This window comes from Grammomys surdaster, unplaced genomic scaffold, assembly GCF_004785775.1.
Source record: "Grammomys surdaster isolate TR1022 unplaced genomic scaffold, NIH_TR_1.0 168, whole genome shotgun sequence".
In the NCBI taxonomy this organism is placed as follows: Eukaryota; Metazoa; Chordata; class Mammalia; order Rodentia; family Muridae; genus Grammomys; species Grammomys surdaster.
In genome coordinates this window covers 3,836,145-3,862,751 of record NW_021604616.1, presented here as the reverse complement: position 1 = coordinate 3,862,751, position 26,607 = coordinate 3,836,145, and the positions used below count along the sequence as shown (strand labels likewise).

The 26,607-nt window shown below is 37.9% G+C and overlaps 1 protein-coding gene across 5 annotated transcripts in view; it reads right to left on the bottom strand.

Annotated features, from left to right (window-relative positions):
- The window catches only part of Ptprk (protein tyrosine phosphatase receptor type K), a 499,167-nt gene that overhangs the window by 205,767 nt on the left and 266,793 nt on the right, over positions 1–26,607 (bottom strand). For all 5 annotated transcript variants that reach the window (XM_028766410.1, XM_028766407.1, XM_028766405.1 and 2 more), the window contains exon 6: positions 16,269–16,443. In XM_028766410.1, coding sequence (XP_028622243.1) covers positions 16,269–16,443 — 175 coding nt within the window. The remainder of the gene's footprint in view (positions 1–16,268; positions 16,444–26,607) is intronic.

The following is a 26,607-nucleotide window of genomic DNA, read 5'->3' as shown; positions in this document are numbered from 1 at the left end:
ATACCATCATCCTATTCTATGACTGTATGAACTTCTTCAGAGCCAAAAACCTATATTTCCCAAAGTCAAGATGCCACCAAAAATAAAAGCACTAAGAGAGGGTTGTATAATTAAAAGGAATCAGTAGATATACAGGAAAAATTACAGACCAGTGGATAAAGCAACATTTTTTGTTGACATTTCAAGGATGTTTAGTCATGTGAAAAGCTATTGGATCAAGGACATTTTACACTAATGTGACAAGTCAGACAGCCAAAGACCTTTTATTTTCAGTTCCTTCATAACCGCCCCCAACACCCCCGGAAGTCGGCAACAATACTGGATTCTGATGTTAAAGTATGGAAATAACACAAATAATTGGATGTTCTATGGTCCATAAAAGGAAACAAATTTCTAGTTAAAGAGAAGCTTTCTAGAATGCAGATTTAAAGCTGAAGGGTATGCTATTCCCTCATGCCAGCCATTTCCAAGACAGACAAAATGTCAAGTATGCTTTGACATATATCATGGAATTTAAATTATGAGCTTGAAGTAGCTACTAATCCAGATTAGTCAAATTTTCTTAAACTCCAGGTTCCATAGCATGTGAAAAATTTACCTCCACAACTGAAGATTTTCTGAAGAAAAAATTACCTTCCATAACAAGAAAGCTATGTTAATATTTTCATGGGCACTGTAGAAACATACGTAATATTTCCATCAATAAATATAGGATGAATAATGAGCTGAGGATGGAAGCGTACTGTATACAAAAGTCTTAGAATCTTTCTCCCTGCATTTTAGTACAATAACATCCAGATTTGATGAAAGTCATGAAATTTCCATACTATAACTGGAGGTCACCCTTTCCTTATCTAAAGCCACAGGCCTCTTTATGTTTGAAACATACATTCCTGCATCTGTATTTTGGTTTAAGTGTGAAGTTAACATTGGACAAGTTAGGACAGCAAGCTGACACACCAGTCATGTAGGATTACATTAAAGCTTGATAGTTGGCTCAAAGACACTAAACAGGGGCCTAAAATGTTCTAGTCCTCTCTAGAAAGTTATTTTTGATTTTCAAATACAAATAAAAAAAACACACTAAAGTGATAAATCTCTTCATTTTATTTTCTGTGAACAAAATCACATGTCAAGTTGGTGGTAAAGACATCAGCAACCATTAGTGGTGCTCTCAGGGTAGCAGTTAGGAGATGTTCAAATTACAAGAACGTATTGGGGTGGAAGGGAGTATCCTAGCTTTTGTGTTTACTCCACTATTAAAAGCAACAGGCAAAACAAAATAGAGGCATTCAACAGCATCACTGGAAACTGATGGAACCCTCAAATTCTTACTTACTCCTGCAATTAGGAAACCAAGATTGTGCCAGCTCTCTACGATTCAGTGAACTCAATCTTACCTCAACTAGAGCATAGATAGATGAAGGGTGAAAAGAGACTGAGGCCAGGCATCTCCCCCTCCTACCATTGGAACCTGGAATCCTTCTTGCAGCCCTTAGGCTAAGTATGCCGCATTTACAATTAATGGGAAAAGATATCATATCCTAAGTGTCAGGAATGTGCACACCGAAGTTGCCAGATGTTTTGAGTCTGCAGAAGTCTAAATCACTTTAAACTGTTCACTCTAAGACTTCTCAAGACAGGGCCAAAGTGTCAGAACTCTCAGGAAAAGCATCCCCCAGGGAATTCCAAATTTGTGCCAGACAGAAACTGTGTCACATTATAGAATGGGTAGATTTATACCATCAGCATTTGTGATGTTTTAGTGTATACCAGTGGGTAGACTGTAACATCAAAACTGCTGAGGGAAACACAATGATAGTGCGAATCTATAATATTATCTTTAAAAAGAAATAACAAACAATAGAGTCTGAGAATTTGATTTCCAATAACCACACTTTGTTGAGCAAAACCAAGGAGAGAGCTTTTTAATATTAATATTAAATCAAGAATAAATCGATGAATACTGTTATCTATTAAAGGACTATGACTCCAGAAAGATGATGAGTTCATTTCACCTCATCATCAGGCAAGTTCTAAAACAAAAGAATTTCTGCATAAGAAATAACCCTAGGTTCATAATTTTCATACACTGTATTTGTGCTACTTTCCCCCTGCACTGGAACAGAGACCACAAGGCTTCAACTTCCTAGAATCTAGGCCAAGTGAGGTTTTTATCAGGACACATGAGTGTACAAAAGTATAGAGCAAGTACACATGTCCATTAGTGCACTTGAGTGTGCATAGGTCGAGGAGTATTTGCTGGAGTTTGTATCTGGATCCGGGGAGTGGGTCTACCAGCCACTGTGTTTTCTCAAATGTCTTCCCCTTGATTCAGAGAAGAAATGACTAAGTTGCTGCACCTTTAAGAATAAAGGATACAGAAATGGTAGTTCTCAGTTCTAATGCTACCTGCGAGGGCAGTACAAACTGAGGACAATACCCAGATAACTTACACCAAGTATGGAGATTATAAAAAAAATAAGATAAAAATCTGCACAATTGAATTTTGGGGGAAACAGAGTAAATTAAAAAAAAAGGCTTTTCACATTTATTAAATCCTGCTATAAAAATGTTTCCTTAATACCTACAGGTGAATTCAGATAATTTGTATAGAATTGTATGTAATCATGATGAAACTAAAAAAGATAATAAGATAACTGTGCTGACCAAGACCTAGATCACAGTCTGGGGCTGGGTCCTTAGGCATATGAATCAACTCTATTTCAGATCCACGTTCCTTAAGGATGAAGAAAATTAAATTTTTCTTATTGAACAAGAAAATCACCATACACGACACATCTCTCACCACATATGGCACACTGTAAATTAATTAGAAGTTCTGTTTATTGGACCTTTCACTCAACACTTCTGTTTTATTAAATTTATGAGTGTGAAGAATACATGTTTATTAACTTCTGATACATCAATTAGGTACTGAAATAAACTAACGACTCGCAAGTATGCTACCTATACTATGGAGGAGGAGGAGCAGGAGGAACAGGAGGAGGAGGAGCAGCAGGAGCAGGAGGAGGAGGAAGAGCAGGAGGAGGAGGAGCAGGAGAAAGAGGAGCAAGAGGAGGAGGAGGAGGAGGAGGAGGAGAAGGAGAAGACGACATTTGAAAGAGAAAAAAATCAAGACGAAAATCATACCCTGGGAACACTCCTGACTGATTGACCGGCTACTTCAAGACAAATTTCCAGATAACATTTAACCTACTATGATTTAATAATTCAACCATAAATGCTCCCGTTAGATGAAGGTACATGAAGAAAAACCATGTCATTTACAAATGTTTTGAATATTTATGAAGAAAAGCCAGATAAAAGGGAGAAATGAATCAAATAAGTCAGAGTGTCAAAGAAAATATTAACACACGACAATTTTGAAGATGAGTTGGTCCAGATCTACATATACATAGGACCACTGGGTAGCCCTACTGGTTGTGTATTTTATCTATTTTATCTGTTCCATTGGGAACAATCACAAGGCTAATACATGCTAATATATATTATTACTACTTAAAAGCATTAAATCTAATTAATGAATAAATTTATTAGTGAGTTTGAAGGGAGAATCTGTATGTGTGTATGTGCACAGGTATGTATGCAGATACTAGAAGTGGCCAGTGGCTGACTTCCATGTTGCCTTCCACTTTATTTTTTGATACAGCGTTATTCTGCTGAGTCTGAAGCTAGGGCTACATTGGCTGCCAGCAAGCCCTGGAGGTGCCCTGTCCCTATTTCGCAAGCAGATGCCCTGCAACAATGGTCAGGTTTTGCATGGTAGTAAGTATTCTTGCTTACAGGGAAAGCACTTTCCACAATGAGCCACGTGCTCAGCCCCAAGAGGGTTTTAATGCAAGGGTTTAAAAAGCAAGTATTTGCTATTTAAAGTAAATTAAACAGGAGAGATGGGATAAAAGCATGGTAGTGTTAAAAATCAATTCTATTTTAATTTGATATGTAGATGTTTCTCTTTTATTTACTTTTCTAAGAATCACAGTAAACATACATTTGGCATTAGGGCACAGTGCCACGGCTCAGTGGAAAGTTAAGGCTGACAATGATAAAGACAATTTCGTTGAATCCTTCCCTGTTCCAAAATTCTCTCATCAAGGCACCAGAAACTCTGTTCTCACTCTAAAAATAAGAATATCAGCATTAAAAGCTTGGACTCCTGCATGAACATGATGTTTTCAAAATACACAGTAGATTTTTTTTTTCAATCTATGAGCAAGTGTCTGTAAGTACCATAAAACCAGCTCCACATAACTCCAGAGGCTCAGAGGATGAAAGGTCACTGATAGATTACCCAGTGCATTTTTTATGAGATAAATTCAATTATAATTGCTGCAACTATTCCAGCCACAATTTAGACATAGAATCCAATTATCCATTTCATTTTCATTTATACCTCATGGACTAGCTCATTTATCATGTTCCATGATAATGATCAGAAGACACATGGAAAAGTGATTTCTGCAGGTAACAAATTACCTACCGTATTAGCATAGCTTACAAGTTCCTGTCACCATGTACTATGCATAAATATGAGGTAATTAAATTTACAATGTGCAGGAGTGCTTGATATGCTACTTGACTCCTTCACAGCTGTCAGAAACCTGTGTTGCTAAATGCAGCCAACCTGTTTGGTTGCAAATCAGGAATCATTATGACCCAGAACTCCAACAGGTACAGTCAGTCTGCTGGGCTCAAGTTGCTGAAATGTATCTTTCATCATTTGGTATTATTACTTCTTAGCACCAAACCATCCATCATGAGTGTGGAGACAGGTTGGAATGATAGTCCTGGACCCTCACATTACTGCTCCTTGAACTCTGTCTCATCCATCTTCTGCATCATTCCTGATTCACAGCTAAGTATCCGCTTATGGCTGCAAAACCAAGTGTGACCCAGTAATGCCTTTAACCTCTAGTGCCTCTCTAATAGTAATTGATTTCTCTTTATCGGGGAGCCACTGCTCAGAACAGACTACTCATGGCTGCTGATGCTGAAAGACGATTTTCAAAAGAATTGATGCTCAGAATTTCAATAGTGATAAGGGAATGCACTTTCCTATGACAGGCTCCAGCACACCATGAGTGTTTCTATGTGAATATTTATCCACTGAACCCAGAAACAGATGCACAGAAGGCCAACATGCGTGTGTGTGTATGCATGTGTAAGGTAGGTGCTGTTCCAATAAAAAAATTATTTGTCACTATTTCAAATATGCTTGAAAAACATCAAAAATTCAAAGTAATCTAAAATTCTGAAATTGCAAATCCTGTTTATCAGCAAGAGAATCAAAGACAAGCTTAAAGCGATATTCATCAAGCCGAGGATAAACTATAAAACACACGCCTCATCCATGCCTTCTTTCTATCTCCAGAGATTGCTAGAACCTTCAAAAATGATATCAGTAACATAGTGGATGGTGTACAATAAACTATTCCAGACTAAAGTCTTTAATTCAGCTCCATCTGAATGTTGTTATAAAAGTTTAATAAATCAAAATGATCAAAATGTTCCCAGTGGCAGGTGGGGATTCGGTTTCCAATTCAAATTCTCTTTAATATACGGCTTCCTTGACACTGTGCATTTCTGCCACCCATATTGAATTCCAAACAGCCTGATTTTCATCATTACCATTCGTCAGCGAGCCTGGTCATAGTAACTCCTTTTCAGCCATCCGGCACAAAACACAGAAATGTCAGGCCTAGTGGAAATTTTAACACAGGAAAATTATGACAGGTAGAAACTCTTTATCTTTCCATAAGTAAATATTTTCACACCACCCGCCGAGACTAGAATGACATTCTTTGAGAAAATGGAAATGCTTAGGGAGAAAAGTCCAGGAAGGAAAACCTCACTATATCCAGACCTTCAAAACAAAAAGAAAAGAAAAGCAAAAGAAAAAAGAAAAAAAAAACGAAAGCAAAGAATTGTTATCAGCAGCAGTCAATTACTGAAGAACAGACAGAATGATAAACCCTTTATGGAATTTGGCTCATTTCTGTGAAGTAAATTCTGTGAAGTTGTATTGTTTTGTTTTTTCTTTTTTTTCACGTAACATTTTCCCGTTTTTCTTTTACAAGGTGTCTCTATGTAACCCTACCTAGCATGAGACTCACTATATGGACCAGGCTGGTTTAAAACCTGTGATGGTCCAGTACAAGTACTAGGATTACAGGCGTAGGCTAAAACATCCATCCAATTGGCAGCCTCTGACTCTATGGAAAGTTCATCTGAAATGTTGAGGAACACAAACTTAAGCATTACTTACATGTGTTTGTATATGTAGAGAAGGTTATGGATAAAAGTATTCTAACTATCAGTATCCTCTTATTTATAAGGTTGCATTTAACTCTGTTGATCTATACCACAAGGTCAAGGCCTACAGTGTCTTTATCATGTTTACTTAGAGTGATGTTTATAGGCTTTTGTTGTGCAAACCTTGTTCCTTGATTTAAAACTATTGGTTAAGTAACATTGGCGACAGCCAATTATTGGAGGGATTAGAGGTTGGTGGGTTTAGAGTGGCCTGGTGGAAGTAGGAGAGACCAGGGGAGGTGAAGTAACTAGAGCTAGGGAGGAAGCCACCAATGAGGGGAGAGGAACCATGAGCACATGCCACGAGAAACAGCCAGTATCTATACCACTGAGGAGGTAGCCAGTTAGAAGAATAGATTAGGGGTGATCCCCCACTCCCAGTAATTGTCAAAGCCAAATAAAATAACCATAGTCTGAGTCTCATTTATTTGTAAGCTAGTCTGGGATAAGCATAAATTGTTAACACTCCAAACTAACTGTATGTGCAGTTACCATGAGATGTCACAATGTAGAATTTCCTAATAACATGAGTGAAATACAGACTTTTATTCAGTACTCACTGTGAACTCTCCAGGTAAGACTCTCATTCAGTGTCTTGTAATTAGTCTGCAGTTAGCCCACAAAGCCTTTAAACCTGGATGTGTTCCTTACATCCAAACTGAATGTTCACAATAAAGTCATTGTCTACTTGCTCAAGGAAGCCCTTGTACACGTCTTCTGAATTAACATCTACAACCAGATCCTACTGGAATCTTAGGTGATATGTCTAGATGGGCGTTCTTTGACACCACACAATGTGATCAACATATCTGCTATAAGTCTGCAGTGGTACCCCATTCTATCTACACAGCCCCTCTCTCGGTGATCTCTCACTGTTTTTGAGCTTTGAAGACTGTCAGTCTGCTGAACTTACAACCTGAAAATCCACCATACTCAAGATCATGGACCACCCTAATCTTCTTTGAGGCTGATACAAACACAGTGCCTGATTTAAACCTTTTATGGCATTCCAAACCAAATAGCAAATATATGCAACTTTTTTTAGTTTTCACATTCTACCTGTCTTAGTCATGGTTTTTATTGCTGCAATGAAACCTCATGACCATGAACAAAAAGTAGGTTGCGGGGTGGGGGGGTTATTTGGCGTATACTTCCATACTGCTGCTAATTATTTAAGGAAGTCAGGACAGGGACTCCAACAGGTCAGAATTCTGGTGGTCAGAAGTTGATGAGGAGCCATGGATGGGTGCTGGTTATTTGCTTTCTCCCCATGGCTTGCTCAGCCTGCTTTCCTATACAACCCAGGACCACCAGCCTAAGGATGGCACCACTTACAATGGCATAGGCATTCCCTCACTGATCACTAATTGAGAAAATGCTTTAGAGCTAGATCTCATGGAAACATTTTCTCAACTGACACTCCTTCTTCTCTGATGACTGTAACTTGTATCAAGCTGACACACAAAACCAGCCAGTTTACTACCTCAAGAAGGCCTATAGTATAACTATGGCTGTGCCTTAGTTTTCCATTCTAGGAGACACTGTATTAAGTTAATGTTCAATCTTCATCCGTAAGAACAAGGGTGTCCTATGCCTTCTCTGCTTGGTACATCTTCTGCTGATTTGAACTGTCAATCCTATCAGTGTTCAGGTGCAAACTTCATATCCTCACCTGAGGCAGCGATGGAGGAGCTATGTCACTAACTCTAAAGACTCAATCCACGACATTCTTTTGTTTTGGAGGGAAGGAAATACAGTATAGTAGAATTTAAGAGACAGTGGGACATGCCGTAAGTGTGAGAATGTAAGAGGACTGGGCACCCAGAGCATGTTCAATCAATTACAGATAAATGGGGAAGCTACTGTAGCTTTAAAATTTAGTTCATTTCTATTTCACATGTACTGCATCTATGTTTATGTGAGAGTGTAGGATTAGAGACAATTGTGACCTGCCATGTGTGTACCAGGAATTGAATCTGAGTCCTCTCAGACAGCAGCCAGTGCTCTTAATCCCAGAGCCATCCCTCCAGCCCCAAAGCTATCACTGAATACATATTATTTCTATTGTACTGTGGTTCCAACAATGTGAAGAATATGAGACTTTGCTCTGAATAAATGTACCAAGAATAGGCATTATATAAAGATCTTTTTATAAGTAAACAACATTAGAGGGAAAAGTATATAAATAAACAATTCTATTTTGTATGAGAAAATCATGACTGTTTGGATGTTAGGTATATGATTACAGATTCGAATGAAATAAGACCACGAAAGCATACCTGTATCTGACAGAGAGAAGAAGAAGAAGGAGAAGGAGGTGGAGGAGGAGAAGGAGAAGGAGAAGGAGAAGGAGAAGGAGAAGGAGAAGGAGAAGGAGAAGGAGAAGGAGAAGGAGAAGGAGAAGAAGGAGAAATAATTCATATTAAGTCAAAATGAAATAAGAAAGTTGACCCATGGGTGTGTAAAGTTTCTGTTATTGACTCTCACAAAAAATAGTATGGAGAATTAGAAGAGACTCAGGAAGGACAACCAATGAAATACAACACCACAACAACAGGTGATCCATGTGAACTCCTCAAAACTGTGAATTAAGTATCTGCCATCATTGACTGACTTCAGTTTGTCAGCTACAGGGCTTCTGCTCAATTAACATCCTAGAAGACTCTCACAGTGTGACACTGTTTACCACATTAGTGAGTGCTTAATGAGGGAAGATAATACAATGGCTGCTTTGGGTTTTTTGTTTGTTTGATTTTTATTTTGTTTTGTTGAGGACATTTTTTCCCCTCATATAATTATAAATTTTACCAAAGTCTTAGTCAAAATTCCATGCCAAGATCTTAATTCTATATTTTCCTATAATATGAAATCCAAATTCCAAGGCTGAGAGGACTGTTTCTTTTGGAGTTTTGACTTAAGGATTTGATAAGGGCTGGTAGTTGATTTTCCAAAGACATTCCAAAGGAAGGCAGAATGATTGAAAACCTTAGCACAAACCAACTTTGCTCCTTTCTGTTGGATTTGAGATCAGAGTATGAAAAATAATAAAGAGGAAGAAGCCTATAAATAACAAAATCATTGTAGATAGGAGTCCCCTGGTAGAAGCGAGCCCAAATTACATTCATCATGAACTCAAAGAGAAAGGAGCTGAGGGCTCTAGAGTAAAGACCTATAATTTATGCTTGGAAATCAGATTCCCTCAAGATTCACACAGATAATTTTTTACCATGTCAGTGATGTGCTCCTTCCCTGATTCTCTGCAAATTCTTAAGAAAAATAGACACAAACCGAACTCCCCAAAGACTCCTTCAAAGAGCTCTGGCCAGCAGCTCCCAGCTAAACATTGTCCCTACCTTCACACAAGAGAATCGCCCTCAGAAAAAACTTGCAGGTGCCCCTTGGGTGAGGATTCATGCTGCATTTTAATTTTTGAAATGAACTTAGAGAAAGTAAATAAAATGACAATGACTGCTCAGGCAAAACATGTTCTGCTTGGTATTGTTTTCGGAGAGTAGCTATTAAGGTCGACTGGCAATGCTGTCAGGAACAATGGTATCAAGAAGTGGGCAGAATGGTTTAGGTTATATAAGTTCTAATGAATGATAAGAGTGGATTTAAAAACCGATTACTTTTCAAAGAACAACGATTCTATTACAATTTCTAATATTTTTTTAATTTGCAAAAGCATACCTCGAACTGATAATAAGAGCTACTCAAATCTGTTTCTGTTTTCTGGTTATATAACACTGCTGTATTTGAGGTAAGAATCCTCTTTTGCTCATTTGAAATTAAGGTGTGTGTCAGGCATCTTGAACAGTGAACCACCTGAATCCAAAGTAGGTACTAGGAAAGAGAGGAGACTCTAAGTGTTACCTTTATCATCTTCAAGGATACAGTAACAAAGCAAAAAATGTAACTATGGAACTTTTAAAATTCCTCTAAACTTAAGAGTGCTTGGATTCTGCTGACTGTATAGTCTTTGCTACCTTTCTAAGGCCATTGAGGGGAAGAAAAATTAATATGTAGGATATCAGTGTGTTCTACAATGTTCATCATATTTCAGATTTTATAAAATGTTTAACTGGAAACCTCTGAAAAACCTTTAGACTTCCTGCCCAGTTGACTAGTTTTCACAATAGAATTAAAGAAAAAGATCTTCAAGTCACCATTAAAAAAAAAAGATCCTTATATGAATTCACAAGTTTGACAGCTACAATATGAAAACTGGTTAAAAATCAATACTGTGTGGCATTAAGCAGGCTGCTGATGGTCTGGAGCTAGAAACACCATGGCCTTTAAACCACCAGCTAGCAAAAGTATTAGCCAAGTAAGTCGCTCTTTCCAATGCCCAGATGCCTTTACTGTTAATAGAAAAAAAATGAAATATCCAGAAGTGATTTTTTTTTAACTAGTATGCACTGAGAGATGATAGAGACAAAAAAAAAAGAATATAAAAGAATATTGGGCGGAACAAGATTTATTTTCCAGGTGAAAAATATTTTGAGCAAAACTAACAAGCAGTTCCACTGGTTCACCTGTGAAGGCAATGACCAGTTCATGCACTGTCCCACAGTGGTGACACAAGCCTTTAATCCCAGCAACCAGGAGGCAGAGCCTGGTGGATTTCTGAGTTCAAGGCCAGCCTGGAGTACAGAGCAAGTTCTAGGACAGCCAGAGATGCACAGAGAAACCACAAACAAATAAGTGCCTTTGCCATTTCACTCCATCTGCAGGATGCAGGGAGCAGTGACTCCTCATCTGTTGTCTAGCCTCAGCCAGAGGCAGCCTGGCTGCCTTCACTGCATCAAACCATTGTGTAGTTAATCTTGACAAAGCTAGAGAGTTTACATAATGATCATGCTAGTTCCTAAAGGAAATAAGTTGAGCCTAAAACTACAAATAACTACAGCAAAAATAGCCTTAACATTCACATAACTCTGCGTTAGCATGAAATGGTAGTAGAAAAATCTCTCAACACAGACAATGAGCTCTGGCTCCACTGGTGACCTGAGATCCACTGCAGCTCAGCTAGTATGGCAGCTCCTTCTCCAACACTGCCGTATTCCCAATTCCATAAATTCTTGGAGGTCATATGCTACTTTCCGTGGGAATGCTGCCTCAGTTACTGTCTCTCTGAATGGAATGAATAAAGGCCTCTGGATACACTGCTTATGCTCTGGAGCCCTGCAGATGAAAGTTCTTTCCTGGTCCACTAAACAGTACGAATGGTTTCCGACATCCATCTTAAATGACTCCCACTAAGATTTCCTTTATATTTTTTTTTTAGATTTATTTATTGTATATGTATTTAGATTGATTTTAGATGCATTATTGTTTTGCCTCCATGTATGTCTGTACACAACTGGTGTGACTAGTGCCTACAGAGATCACTAGAGAGAGCATGAGATCTCCTGGGGATTTGATGATTGTGAGAGCATGGATTGTCGGGACCAAATGACTGGGAGACACCATGTGGATACAGGAATTAGACCCAGGTCCTCTACAAGAGCAATAAGTTTTTGTTAACCGCTGTACCATCTTTCCAAATGGCTAAACTTACTTTATTAACTTTTAAAAATTGGATGCAAAGCCCTCTTACTGTGGCCTTTTCATTTTAACAGTCTTTGTTTTATTCAAGCCTCTTCTGCAATGTTCCACTTTTATTCCCAGTGGGTGGGACCAGAGAGCATTTGATCATGAGGGGAAGCGAGGGTCATTTGACATGGAGGTAAGGTGGTCTTGTGATGCAATCCCAAGTCACTGACATCACATTAAAAACACTGAAGAGCCTAAATCGTTAGTGACTACAACAAATAACCTGGAAGACTTCTTCCCCATCCTATAGTCAAAAGTGCCGGTAACTGTGTCATCAATAACTGTGTCATGGGCTTCACACTGGGTACCATTATCAAGCACACAACTTCAAATGCCAACAATAGATAAGTGGAATGCAAATATTTAATGACTCTGGGTAGATAAGATTAAGAATCTCCCTAATCATAGCTACAGTTGACTTGTTCCCTGAGAATATATATATTAACTGAATATGTTTCATTTCCAGAGCATGTTACAATAGCTCATAATAGACTATAAAATTTAAAAAACCAAACCACTGACAACTTTAGAACAGACTAAGAGGAATTGTGATTAAAATAAATTTTAAAGCTAAAATGTACCAAGTGTGACAGTGAATGTCTGTAACCCATCACTTAGGATTTGGGGACTGGAGAACGAAGAAGGAGTTCAAGAACAGCCTGAGCTACATGAGGCTCTTTCCCAAAATAATACCAGGCCAAGAAACAAAAAAGTAAAATGTAGACACGTATCATAAAAATTTGAAATGCGAAATGTGAAAGAATTTTCACTAAGTAGGAAGTCGGTGTTTTTTGGACAGATGGAAACTGATCTGTAATTTAGATGACCGAGAAAAAGTTGACAGATGAGACAGCGGAGGAGCAAAGCCACCACCACGTGGAGTCTTCCACGATGCTTTGGCTGTGGGCTGCTAAGCACCGCTCCTGCACATTCTCCACAGGCAGCACTCCTCAAACTTGTCGTGTGTAGCTGAACAAAAATGTCTCTTCTTAGTCTCAGATGGACTTCCATGAGCTGCACATATTATCGTGACTCAAAAGGATCCGGATGCGGTGCCAGAGTTATGACAAAGTAAATTCTATCCACTGTTCTGCCATTCCCACGGCTCTGGGAACACAGAGATCAATACTCCACAGCAGGAGGATTTTGCAGTAAAAATTTCACTCATAGCAAACAACGGAGAAAAAAAAAAGGCCGTAAGCGTGGCCTGTCACTTCCAGTTTAAGAGAAAATGCACTAATAAACTCTTACCCATGGGTCATGTTTGACAACAGGCAACACTATGCCAACTCTCATTAAAGACTACTCATATCACTGCCCCCAAAATTTCCTTTAAAATTACCATCTTTTGTGTCCATGTGGCAGGACATCAGTTTTAAATGTGCCACTGAGAGACAGGACCTGTCACCCATGCTAATTTTACCCATTGTTTCAGCACCAGGTCAACTGACACCCAGGTGGACAGGACAGTTCCAGTTAGAGATCAAAACAACTGATCCTTAGGGAGATGATTTGGTTCACAAAATTTATATTGAGGTTATCTGGACAAATAAGAAAATATACTCCCCTATATTGGTTCTAGATAAAATGATAAGAAGAATATCACTGGCAATTATTAGAGGCAGATCCCAAAATATGTTGACAATAATTAAAACTGTCAAAAGTATCACAATAGAAATTGATAATTTTAGCAAACCTCTAGCTAACACATGCAAAGTCCTATGATACTTTAACAGATTCCTAACACAAAATCTAAAATAAATTAGGTAATAAGTAAAAGTTCGTTTTATGAAAAAAAATGAAATATTGTGTGGAATTCCAAATTGTTTTTAAATGATATTAAAACAGCGTATTTGACATCAACTAAGAAAAACTAGTCCTTGGGAAAAATGGTAGAAATACACTGGTAAATTAAGCAACAGTGAACAGTGGTATAACTCAGTCCTTAGATGCTTGAAAATCATGCACTACACCTTCGGTTTGATATCTAGCACTACCAAAAAGCCAAAAACATGAAAAAAGAATACTACAAGTAGGGAAAATGTAATCACAAACAACTGAAAGTTTTCAATAAATAGGCAAAAGTTTCCATTAAATGGTATGGCTTCTTTGTATATAGGACATGAATAAAACTATCATGTGCCTTATACAAATATCAGGTATATCCAGTATGAGCCGCTTCTTAAGGAGAGAGAGAGAGAGAGAGAGAGAGAGAGAGAGAGAGAGAGAGAGAGAGAGAGAGAGAGAGAGAGAGAGAGAACACATATTGCAGGCACGACTTTGAAGTGCAGAGACGGTGCATCAATAACAGACATACGTTCCTGCAAATACAGCATGTGAAATACCTAAAGAATGCCCAACCGCAACTGTGCCTTCAGAGTTAGACTCAAACAAGAGACAAAAATGGGGCTCAACACGGATTGAAGAATCAGTCCACCGAGGGGCTGAAAGGTGGTCAACAAAAATGAGAAAGAACTCATCAACGGGAACAGATAGCATATTCTTTCTCCGAGGCAGGCTGTATAATAGTATCATATTTTCTTGCTCCTTAATAACAGGGTCTATAAGTTTATGAACTTGCACAGGTGATATGAGATAGTCTAGCTACAAGTCATGTTGGGTTGATGATAAAAGTGTATTCATCCTACATCGATCAACTTTTGTTTTATTTTTAATGAAATACTGAATCTTTCTGAAAGATATAGAAAATGAAGAGGTTAGTTAACAATGTGAATTCCAGAGAAACCTGACACAGGAAAAAATGAAATCATGATGAAGAGAGAGGAATGCGGGCATGTACTCTGACTCCATAGAGTATAGCACCCACACTTGGTCTTCCTTCTTCATGACCTTGATGTGGTCTTTGAGTTGAATCTTGGGTATTGTGAGCTTCTGGACTAATATCTAATTATCAGTGAGTGAATACCATGTGTGTTCTTTTCTTATTGGGTTAGCTCACTCATGATGATATTTTCTAGTTCCATCCATTTACCTAAGAATTTCACAAATTCATTGTTTTTAATAGCTGAGTAATACTCCGTTGTGTAAATGTACCACATTTTTTGTATCCATTCCTCTGCTCCAGTATATAACTAAACTAAATTTTAATTCCTTCTCTCTATAATTATAAAAGGGTAATCTATGAGAAATAGGTACATAGTTAGACAGTGTTTCTGACAATTATTCAGTATCAAGAATTATAAAATAAATCAATAGGAGATAAAAATATCTCATGTTTCTTTTCAGCCCCTGGGTCATACTGTGATTTCTGCCTCTTACTATTTCTGGTATTTCTTGTTCCCTTAGCCATGTGTTCTCTCCAGGTCCCTGTATGTATCTCTCACTCAATATCTTCCCCTATTTGTATGAGTCTTTAGAATTTTTCTCTCATCCTGCATTTCCCTCACTCAGAGAAGACTCCTTCACAGAGGACTCCCCTGCTACAATGTGTCAGTATTGACTCTCTGATATCCGATTCCATGAAGCTACTTTGCTTCTAAATTTTCATAAAATTAAAATTCATTCTTTCTCTCTCTCCCCATTTCAGCTTAATTATCACCTCCTCAAAGACACTATAAAACCACTTCATTAAAAGAGCAACTATATACCACAATGCTATATATGCTGATGTAAGACTTTAAGGTAGCCACTGTCAGGGACCATACTGAAAGAATCCCTGTATTCTCTCTACATTCCTGCAACCTAAATCACTGACTGAGATAAAATAAGAACTTGTAAATTTTTAATAAAGGTAATATATATACTCTGATCTTGCCTATATTCTTCTTGCATTCACAACAGAGACACTTAGTATCCTAAACTCTCTAATTTCTAATAACTTTAGCTTCTAAGAATATTAGGAAAAATTCATTCTATCTTCCTAAGATTTGACAAAGGACCAGAATTAGTGAACCTTTAGGGCATATGGTTAATATTGATAATGGTTACACATCTAGGTGAAATGGAGTATTTACTGTGACCTTGTTGTTGAAATGTTTCTTGGAATAAGGACCTATATTAGTGCCTACAGAGTTGCGTTAATAGGAGAGACCAGCTCTTATGTTAGATGACAACCATGAGGAGCCATGGAAGAAAATACTGTGCATTTCACCTCAATAACCATGGTGAAATATAATATCATTTGATAAGGCACTGGTTGAAAAACTAATTGACAAAATTTAAAACTAGTGTCCACTTTACATGACAGTGTCAGAATTTTGATCATGATATGTAAAAATGACTGGCAGTGAAGAATACTGTGGCTTAAAAACCAACCACTGTGTCTACAGACTTAGTCTAGAGAAAGGCATGCAATTTCATGGAGCAAAAGGTGTTACCTCTCACAATAAGTTGAGCAAAATTGGAAACCCCAGAACCTCGTTCTGACTGAGTTACACAGCGGTACAAATCTTGGTCAGTTTTTGTCACTTCTTGCAATCTGAAAGAGGCAGCAAATCTTCTGTGATTGATGTTCTTAGTCTGGGCTACGGGTATGTCTTCTCCATTGCGTCTCTGCAAACAGAAACCAATCTTTAGGAACAGGTTGTTTACCATGCTATAAATCTAAAGTATATCAGCAAGCAATATCTGTGATGAATTATTCTGGTTGCTAAACTATACGAAAGATGCCTGTGTAGTTTCACAAATTTTTACCTTTGTCATGAAATCAGGGAAAGGAAATAATATCGAAACATTTTAAAAGATTTAAGGTTGATTCTATGTTCTCATTTTTTTCTGTAAAATTGTTACACACACAAACACACACACACACACACATACACACACATAAGAGTCTATGGGTCTTTAGAAAATGAATAATGATCCTTTATGGGCAAAGAAGATGGTCTTGCCTCTGGTGCTACCAAGCTTTCTAGTACACCCTATATGATAGTCATCCCCCAAGGAGCTGAGCACCACGCCATATGCATCTTTCTTACAAATATATAGCATGAGCCTGTCATGGAATGACAGTAAAATCCTGATTGATGACTGAGACACAACTCTAAATCTGTGCTCTTGGTAAATTACCATCTCTTCGGGATTAATGACACCCAATTTATGTTTTTTAAAGAAGTAATAAAAAAACAGCTTAAATATTCAAAGCTGCTTGCCAACTCTGAAAATGAAACAGTAGGAAATGTATTTATGATATCATGATATCTGATACAAAACCAGTAAGCATAAACTGTAAAGGAGAGGATGGTAACTATCAATTATAATGAAATTTATAACATCTATATCTTGAAGGACATCATAAGTAAAGTGAAGCAACATAGACTGTGATGAGATATTTGTCAAAAAAATATAACCACCAAAAGATAAACAACTAGAATATGTAAAGATATTCTATAGTACAATAAGAATATTGATTAGAAAAACTCAGGTGAAAACTAGATAGGCTATAAAAAGATAAAAAGTATGTATCTAAGAAAAATTTGCTGCTATCAGTACAAATTTTAAAAACTCTATATGTCAAAGACAAACAAATGTCAACAAAATTCTCTAACCATGAGAAAGACACAATTAGAAGCTCAGGCTCCTTTCTTATTGGTGAAGTTCTAAGTATCTATGGATACTGTATTGCAAGTATATGGAGTTTTATTTCAAAGGACTACAAAGAGATAATGGAACGACTAATGACTTTGCATGCTAGGAGAATTTTGTAAAAATAATTACTATTAAGGGAAATAGAAAATGGAGTTAAGAATACAGCTTAGTGGGTAGAGTACTGTCGTACAGTTATAAGGCCTGGGATTGATCCCTGCACAACATAAACCAGGCCTGGAGGTAGACATCTGTAAACCCCGTAGGAGGATCAGAAGATAGACACAGACTGTTTCCATCTCTCCAGTAGACGTTTTGTTTTGTACCAGCTCAGTTCTGTGCCCACTTAACTTCCTTAACTGCTACTTTGCAAGTATGGAATGAGGAAATTCTCTGAAAGGTTATAGATCTTCTTTGTATTGGTTGTTACAAATTATGCCAATGTCAATATTCCCATATATTTTCTTGATCACACTTATGTGGATGATTCAATAGTAGAAATCTGGAAGTGGAATTGTTGAGGTTTGTACATTTCCCACTATTTGTTCATTTTCTCATTTATTTACTAGAAGATAAACTACATAAATACCACATATTTACTTTGATTAAATTGGAATGTTCATACATTAATGATCATTTTGAAACATTTTGTGAACTGTATATTACAAGAGATATTATATTGCTTTAATTTTTTTCATCTTGTTTCCTTGGGCAAGAGGGGAAGGAGGTCAAAACCATAGCCTGATAATTTCCTAAGTCCTAAACTACACTGCTTCTTGAATCACACGTCTCAAAAACCTGAAGCTATACCCACCACTCTTATGGAACACAATTATCTGTGATCACAAGATTAGACTTACACTTATGTATCACTTAGGCTTTTACTTTTTTTCATTCCTGACTTTGTTAATTCTCTCCTAACCCACTGATCCATGAATTAGGTACCAAAATCTCCTGCTCAAGAAACCTACATGATATGAAAGAAATCTAAATGGAATCACGAAATAACAGGGAGATCAGCACTAATGCTCTTACCACCAAAACTTCTAAACAAGAAAAACCTCCAGTGCTGGGGTTACATCTAATTGAGTGGTTGGCCAAAGCGGGCCCATAGAAACCAGGAAGGACTCAGGCTATTGTCAAAGCTATTGGTTGCTCTCCACACTCTGATATAAAGAGCCTATAACTAAAGGCAGTGCCTAGATATATCATTAAACATGGAGAAATCAAGCTGATACCTAACTAGAGCATTCATACATACTAACTATTGTCCATGGTACTGACAGGGACTCTGCACACTACCAGAGGAGACAGTTAAACACCACCCAGCTACAAACCCTTGGCTCTATGATGGTGGCATGTCTGAATGATACAATACTGCAATAGTGACACAATTGTTGTGGGAGTAACCAACAACATGGTTTAGGTGGCCAAGAACCTAAGACTGGATAGGACATGGACCTAGGGGGAAAGCAAATATTATTATTCTGTTAAAGAAGCAGAACAATATAATGACCCCTGACATCATTCTGCCATACCCAAGATCAGTGCCTTATTCAGGCATCATCAGAGAAAGTTCCCTCTGCAGGAGATGGGAAGTAACATACAGCCCCACAGCTGGACAATATGCAGACAGGAAAAGATCTTGGAACACTCAGTCCTGAATGGGATGTTTTCATCAATCCCTAAGCTCATGGCTCAAGGAGCTACGTGGAAGAGGAGGTAGAAAGGTTGTAAGAGCCAGCAGGAATGAAAGGAACCAAGAAAACAGCACCTTCCAGACAGAATAGGACCCCACATATGAGGTTAGATTGTGGAAGCATGCATATGGCTTGAACAGGTTGAAGACACACTAGTTTCCTCCCTGGGCTGAGAGGGGACATGACTACAATTCACTTCCCTAAGTAGTTAGTTTCTCACTAAAGGTATCTCATACAGAATAGAAATCACACTTAAGGGAGCCCAAAGCTCAGCAGCAGTAGATGGCCAACACAATGGACTCTGGTATTTTTGAGGTATTTGTCTCTTAGTGATTTGTCAGGGCATTTTTTACCATACTTGTCTTTCCCTTACCTACTGTGGTTTCTAATTTTGAGTTTTTATGAGTTTTTTGTGTTTCTCTGCATGTGTACATGCTTCTTATACTTTTTCTTTTCTTTCTCTATTTGTCCCTCTGGTTATTTGTTTTGTTTTATTCTGATTGTTTTGTCTGTTGCTGACCTGAATGTTTTCTAAAAAGAGAGAGAAAAAGAAGGCATGCAGTTGTAAGCTTGAGGAGGTGGAAAGGACGTAGGAGATGAGGGAGGGGAAGCAGGAATCAGAATATACGGAATGAGCAAATATTTATTTTGAATTAAATAAAAGAAAGAAAAAGCTGCTTATATTCAAAAGCTCTAGAGTATAAACCTAGAAAATCAGCCAAAATTCTTTCTCTTCCACAATTCACATAAACAAAAATAATCATTATAGATACAAATCTGACATTGATTTTCTTTTTAATTAGCACGCCATCTCCATGCATGCTTTCTGACAGATATAACATGTCTCAGTGCTCCTCTCCTAGGACATGGCTCAGCCCACCCTCTTTTACTGTCAGTCATCCTCTGGCAAGTCTCTTAGTGTTGGCTGCCTTCCCTCATTGCTTCTGTAAAACACTTCTTACTCTGCATCCTGTGTAGGAGGAGCTAAGGTGGGAGGAGTAAGGAGAGGAAGAGGAGGAGTAGGGAGGAGAAGGAAGAGGAGGAGGTAGGAGAGAGAGGAATGTGTGTGTGTGTGTGTGTGTGTGTGTGTGTGTGAGAGAGAGAGAGAGAGAGAGAGAGAGAGAGAGAGAGAGAGAGAGGAACATGGAGGCAGATGTTCACTGTAGTTGGTATATCTAGGTTGGGTATTGAGTTACACTTCTGATTATATAGGCATCTTGTTACTGATCATTACCAAATATATAAGCTTTTGGATAATTTAAGCATTAGAGTCTCATTTTCCTACTGGGCCCTTGTGGATGGTGGGATGGTCTGGGCAATACCCAGCCTTGGCAGAGCCATCTCCCACACTGGCGTCTCGTGGGTGGCAGGGCTGGTGTTTCTGGCTGGCCATTTCTAGCTGCGGCACGCATGTGGCCTCTGGCCGAGAAAGATGGCAGCTGAGCTAGGCAGACCCATCATAGCTTAGATAGTCTGTTTGACCTGTGGTCGATTTTAAATATTTATCTCAACAATCCTGCCTCCTTGATCCTCTGGCACATGAGCACACCCCTCCCCGAAAGACTCAACACTGCTTTTCAGAATCCTCTACTGTTGACAGGCCCACTGAGCACCTGAGATATTCTCTCTCATCAATGGGACTGGATCTTTCCCATTCAGAAGCATTGCTATCCTTCTCCCAACAGTGGGCATTTCCCTTTAATATCTTCAAGCTCCTTCAGAATGAACCACCAAGGTTCAGGCAAGTAACTTGCAGATTTCTCTTGAACTTTCACACCCAGCAAAATACCCAGCACTATGGATCTTCTCAAGAGTCAATTACCCTAAAAGCCCTGTGAGACTTCCCAGTTACCTTCAAGTTCTAATGCCTCACACAGTTCATTCTTCAGTATCATACAAGACCAGAACCTAACACAATGATATTTTCCTCGTGAATCACAATTGTCCATGTATTTTGTTATGGGTGGTGATTTGAGACAAAGTTTCACTGTGTAGTTCTGACTGTCCTGGAACTAACTCTGTGGACGAAGCTGGCCTCAAACTCTGCCTCCTGAGTGCTGACACTAAAGGCATGTACCACCACCTATGCCCCTGCATTTCTTTCCTCCACGTTTTTGAGTCATCTGCTGCCAGAGAAACATCACGTTCTTCTCATTGATCTTATTACATGAACAAGGTCTGCTTTAGCTCTTTCTGCCTCTGTTTTTCACCTCCATCCTGTTCTCTGGACTTTGGACTGTTATCCCTGTGGGAAATGTCATAAATGCTGTTGCAAACATTCACAAGAATTTTATTGGAACATAATAACTGATTTTGGTGATTGGAATCTTTAATAACAATATATTTGATCTTTTTTGTACTCATAGTCCTGAAGATAGGATGTGGTGGTGTGAGTAAAAATGGTCCCCACAGGCTCATATATGTAAATGTTTCGTCATCAGGGTGTGGAACTTCTTGGGAAAAATTAGGAGATGTGGCTTTGATGAAGAAAGTGTGTCACTAGGTGTAGAATTTGGGGTAAAAAACCCAGGCCAGGCCCAGTGGCTCTTTCTTCCTATGGCTTCTACATTTCGATGTAGATCTCTCAGGTCTTTACCAGTACCATTTATCACTGCATGGCCCAATGCTCATCGTCATAATCAAAATGGACTAAAACTCTGAAACTATATGCCAGGACAAGTGTAGTGCTTTACTTTATAAGTGTGGCTGTGGTCATGATTTCTCTGCACAGTGACAGAACACTGTCTAATACAGGAGAGCTTCATGCGTTACAGACATCTATACCTCACTACCAACAAACTTTTCTCATTTTCCATATACCACAAAACGGAGGATGGGAACAGATTGAGACCATCAAGTACGGAATATCATGAAGCAGATGTGACTTATTTTATATTTGCTTTTATTATTGCATCAATATGTATGTATAAAACGTATACATTTTTTAAAAACTCATAATAGTTCAACAGACTATCTTTTCAAATAATATAACTATAAAATTTTTTGAATCAAGATATTAGTTGGTTTTTAATAATAAATAAATAAGCATCAAATACCTGGTACTACATTACCTACTACTTTGGTTCTGTTATTTTCTTTCATAGAAACCTACTATGATAATACTTTCCATTTATTCCACAAAATCAGGTCCCAGAAATATCAGAAATGAGCTGTACAGCCTATAAGTAGAAGAACTAAATCTCAAAACCAGGTTGATGACCCCAAAGCTACTATTTCAAGGTTTATTAGAGCTCCAGTCCAATGATTCATTGTTTGCTGCTAAACATTGATTACCATGTTGTTAAAAAAAAAAAAAAGATAATCCACTGTACTGGCTTTGCTTTCTTTCTTCTATCTCTGTAACCCATAGCATTGAAGAGTATCAACTGAGCGATATACACAAGCAAAAGGCCTGAAGGGGAGACTGGAGGCTTTTCTGATCCAGAACAAGCCCCTTCCTTGCACAGGGGTATCAGGCTGCCCTTTAAGCTATAGTGTCCTAGTAACTCTGCTCAAGTTGACTAAATCCGAATTACTGAAAACAATAATTAGTTTAACACCCAAGAGTAATTCTAAGAAATAGACTTCTAAGCATGTGCTTCCATAATGGTTCTGGGTTTTCGGGAAACTGTTCTTCATCTAATTGTCATTATAAGGAACAAAATGATGATCCAGAACATGGTGAAGCAATATAGCAAAGCAGACTATCACTGTTAGAGATGGTGGCATTCACCAATATTACACTAGAAAAGGGTGAGGGAGCCATATGACTTTATGTATAAAATTATGTAATTTGTAACAACAGGGAAGCTGAATACATCAATGATACCAGGTTGGAAGGAGGAGTGACTTATTAGATAGTGAACAGTTCTTTGACAATTCTGAATTTTTTTTATGAAACAAGCAAACAAATGACAACAATAAAAATCAGTAAGAAGAACAATGACAAAAAATCCAGATTCATGAGGCAATGACAATTAACCCCGAGAATGCAAGTGATCGTGATCATTGATTAATAACTCAGAGAGAGGAAGAGAGAAGTGCATGAATTTGTGAAAGATTTTTCTGAGCACTCATTCATTCCAGATTTCAAGAAACCCTAGCTCATATAAAAATGAACAACCTAGAGGCATGGAGAAGGCTCAGAAGAATGCCATCTGTCACCAAGCTTGATGATTTAAGTTCAATCTCTGACCAGCATGATAGAAGGAGAAAACTAACTCCCAAAAGTGTCCTCTGACTTGCACACACTAGGACACATACACACATTTATATTTTAATGATAACAATATGGGGGTGGGGGGTGGCTGAGAAACTCTTCCAGAGAATTCAGGTTTGATGCCCAGCACCCACATGGATCATCTGGAATAGCACACTTGGTTTTAGTGGGTATCAGGCCTGCATGTGGTGCACGGACATATACACAAGAAAAACAGCCATACACATAAGATAAATATGTTCAAAAAAAATATTTACTTACGAATATTTTAAGTGGCTGGGCAGTGGTGGCACACGCCTTTAATCCCAGCACTTGGAAGGCAGAGGCAGGTGGATTTCTGAGTTCGAGGCCAGCCTGGTCTACAGAGTGAGTTCCAGGACAGCCAGGGCTACACAGAGAAACCCTGTCTCAAACCCCCCCCCCCAAAAAAAAGAATATTTTAAATGAAAAATTTTAAAGTATCAAGATCAGACCAGAGTAAGTCTGGTGTTGCATTATTTCATGATTTATTAGGGCTCTGGTCCAATGATTCATTGTTTGCTGCTAAACAGTGATCACCATGTTGCTCTAGGATAATTACAGACAATGGTAATGGATCCTGGATTTCAAGATACTGTGATGGCTATTCCTGGTTGTCAACTTACATCTTACATCTGGAATTAACTACAATCTAGAACTTGAGGGCACATCTGTGATCCAGGTCTTGAGGCTGGAAGACAGGTTTCTGACCTGGATCTTGTCATGAAGATAGTGTGGCATAGTGGTCATTAAAATCTTAGGCCCAGACATGGTAGTACACACTGTTAATTCTAGGAAACTGAGTTAAGCAGATCTGTGAGTTCAAGGTCAGACAGGGACAAAAACAAGTTTTAGATCCAGGAGTGGTGATATACAACTTTAGTCTAAGCCACACCTTCTGCTAGAAGCCTACATAAGAACATCAGAAGGAAGATTTACTCTTCTCTGACTGCTTGCATTTACTTGCCAGCATAGCTGTTGGAACCTACTTCTACAGAAGACCAGCTTAAACAACTAGCCTCAGAACTGAGCAACTACTAGATTCTTGGACTTTCCATTCACAGCTGCCCATTGTTGTGTTAGTTGAACTACAGACTGTAAGTCATTCCAACAAATTCCACATATATATATATATATATATATATATATATATATATATATGCATATGTGTGTGTCTTAAGAACTGATATACTTGGAATTAAGACTAAAATATGGCTGTGGTTGTATGTACAATATAACTGATATCTCTATAGTTATAATGAAGGAATAGTAAATGTAAATAAGCAATATGCCATAAAAACAAGTACTTTTGAAATGTTCATAATCCCTTAGTGTCATTGAAAACTTAGAATATCCAGCATGGCAAATGTCAGCCATGGTGGTGCACACCTGTAGCACTATGGAGAGTTCACATGCACCTTCACGAACAGCCTCCCACCATTTTTAAATTTAAATGTTCATAATAACACTGAAAGAAACTGAAGCATTCCTCTTTGAGGGGCAACAAAGCATCAACTTGCTATATTGAGAACTAACAAATGAAGCAAGGATTTCAGGGGCATCTCCTGGGTATTTCCAGATCTCATCAAATTGAACTGGAGATTAACCATGGCAGGGTGTGTAAATGGCATGTTTTAGAATGTGTCCTACATAAAAGCAGAGAGAAATGGAATGGTAGAAAGAGGGTAAAAGAAACAGAGAAGAAGATGGAGAATCCAAAACAATTATGTATAAAATAACCTTAATGAACTATATTACTTTGAATGCATCTTTTAAAAATGAGCAAATCACAAAATAAACAGAAAAGAAATAAAATGAAAAGTAATGTTTAAAAAGTCATGATTTTCAACTAGAAAAATTAAGGGCATTAAGGACCAATAGTGCTAAGATAAGGAAAGATGGGACCATTTGGACCTTTTGCTATCACACCAGGAACCACTTACACTATGATCAAAGGATCAGATTTAATCCCAGACCTGGCTGCAAACTCCGTGAAAATACAGAGAAAATGGAACCATGTTGACCTGAAGTCAAACGACTGATAAAACAAAGACTAAGAAATTAGACTATAGAAGGTCTAAGAATACCCAATAAGTAAACAGGAAGGAAATGAAAGCAAGGAGAGATAGACCTAAGGATTAAAGGGCTTATTTGGTTTTAAGCACTAAAACCACACTACAGTAAGCAGGGACATATTTCAATATCATGACAGTGATGGCTGGAGATGTGGCTGAGAAATAGAAGTCTGCCCTAGACTGCACAAGTATACATACAAGCATTCAATATCTCCCTCCCCCCGACGTCTCAGTCAATTTCCTCCTTCTCCCCTCCACAAATTCAGTCGTAATATTTAATTAGAATATTATAAAATGATCTCATAAATATTAGATCTACTTATTGATCTCCTTTTAACATTGGGAGAAACAACAAAGATAAATTATGTTTGAAAATAGCACAACACAATATATTTATATATATTAATTTGAATGCTAATGTTGAAAATAAGCAATCTGTAAGTACAAAATACCCGCTACCACCAACAATAACAACAACAACAATAACAAAACAGGGAACCAAAATAAAATAAGAGGATATCAAAATTTCCCAAGGGAAAGAAGGAAAAGCTTTGTCAAAGTCTGATATGATATGTAACACAGTGGCTTCTTGGGAAAGTTGTGACGTGGCTGACAGGAAAACACTCTGAAAGGGCACTCTATACCCATTGCACAAGTGCTGCCTTCACCGTCATGCAAAGAGCAATAATTATTTACAGACTTTGATAAGAAGAAATTTCAAGGAAATAAGGAAGTAAAACATATACCACACTTGACTCATTTATAATACCTGGTTAATCTTAGACATTTCTCCTAGTTTATATAACTATTTTTAAAAATGCACTGTACTAACCTTCATAAAGAAATCATCAAATGCAAAACGAATAATATACCTAAAATTTACATACAATGAATTTTCCCAGTGCTCTCAGCACATACACACATCTAAAGATGCTAAAATATCAAAGACATACTTCTTAAACCATGATTCACCGTTAGTGAATTTATCTCAAACGTTACACACAAGGTGCTTTATATAAAGACACGAAGGGAGTGATATATGTGATGTGAACTATAATAATCGAGTGACGCAAAGGAAAATAATAGGCTCTACTAGGTGATAGCTACTAGGAAGGACAAA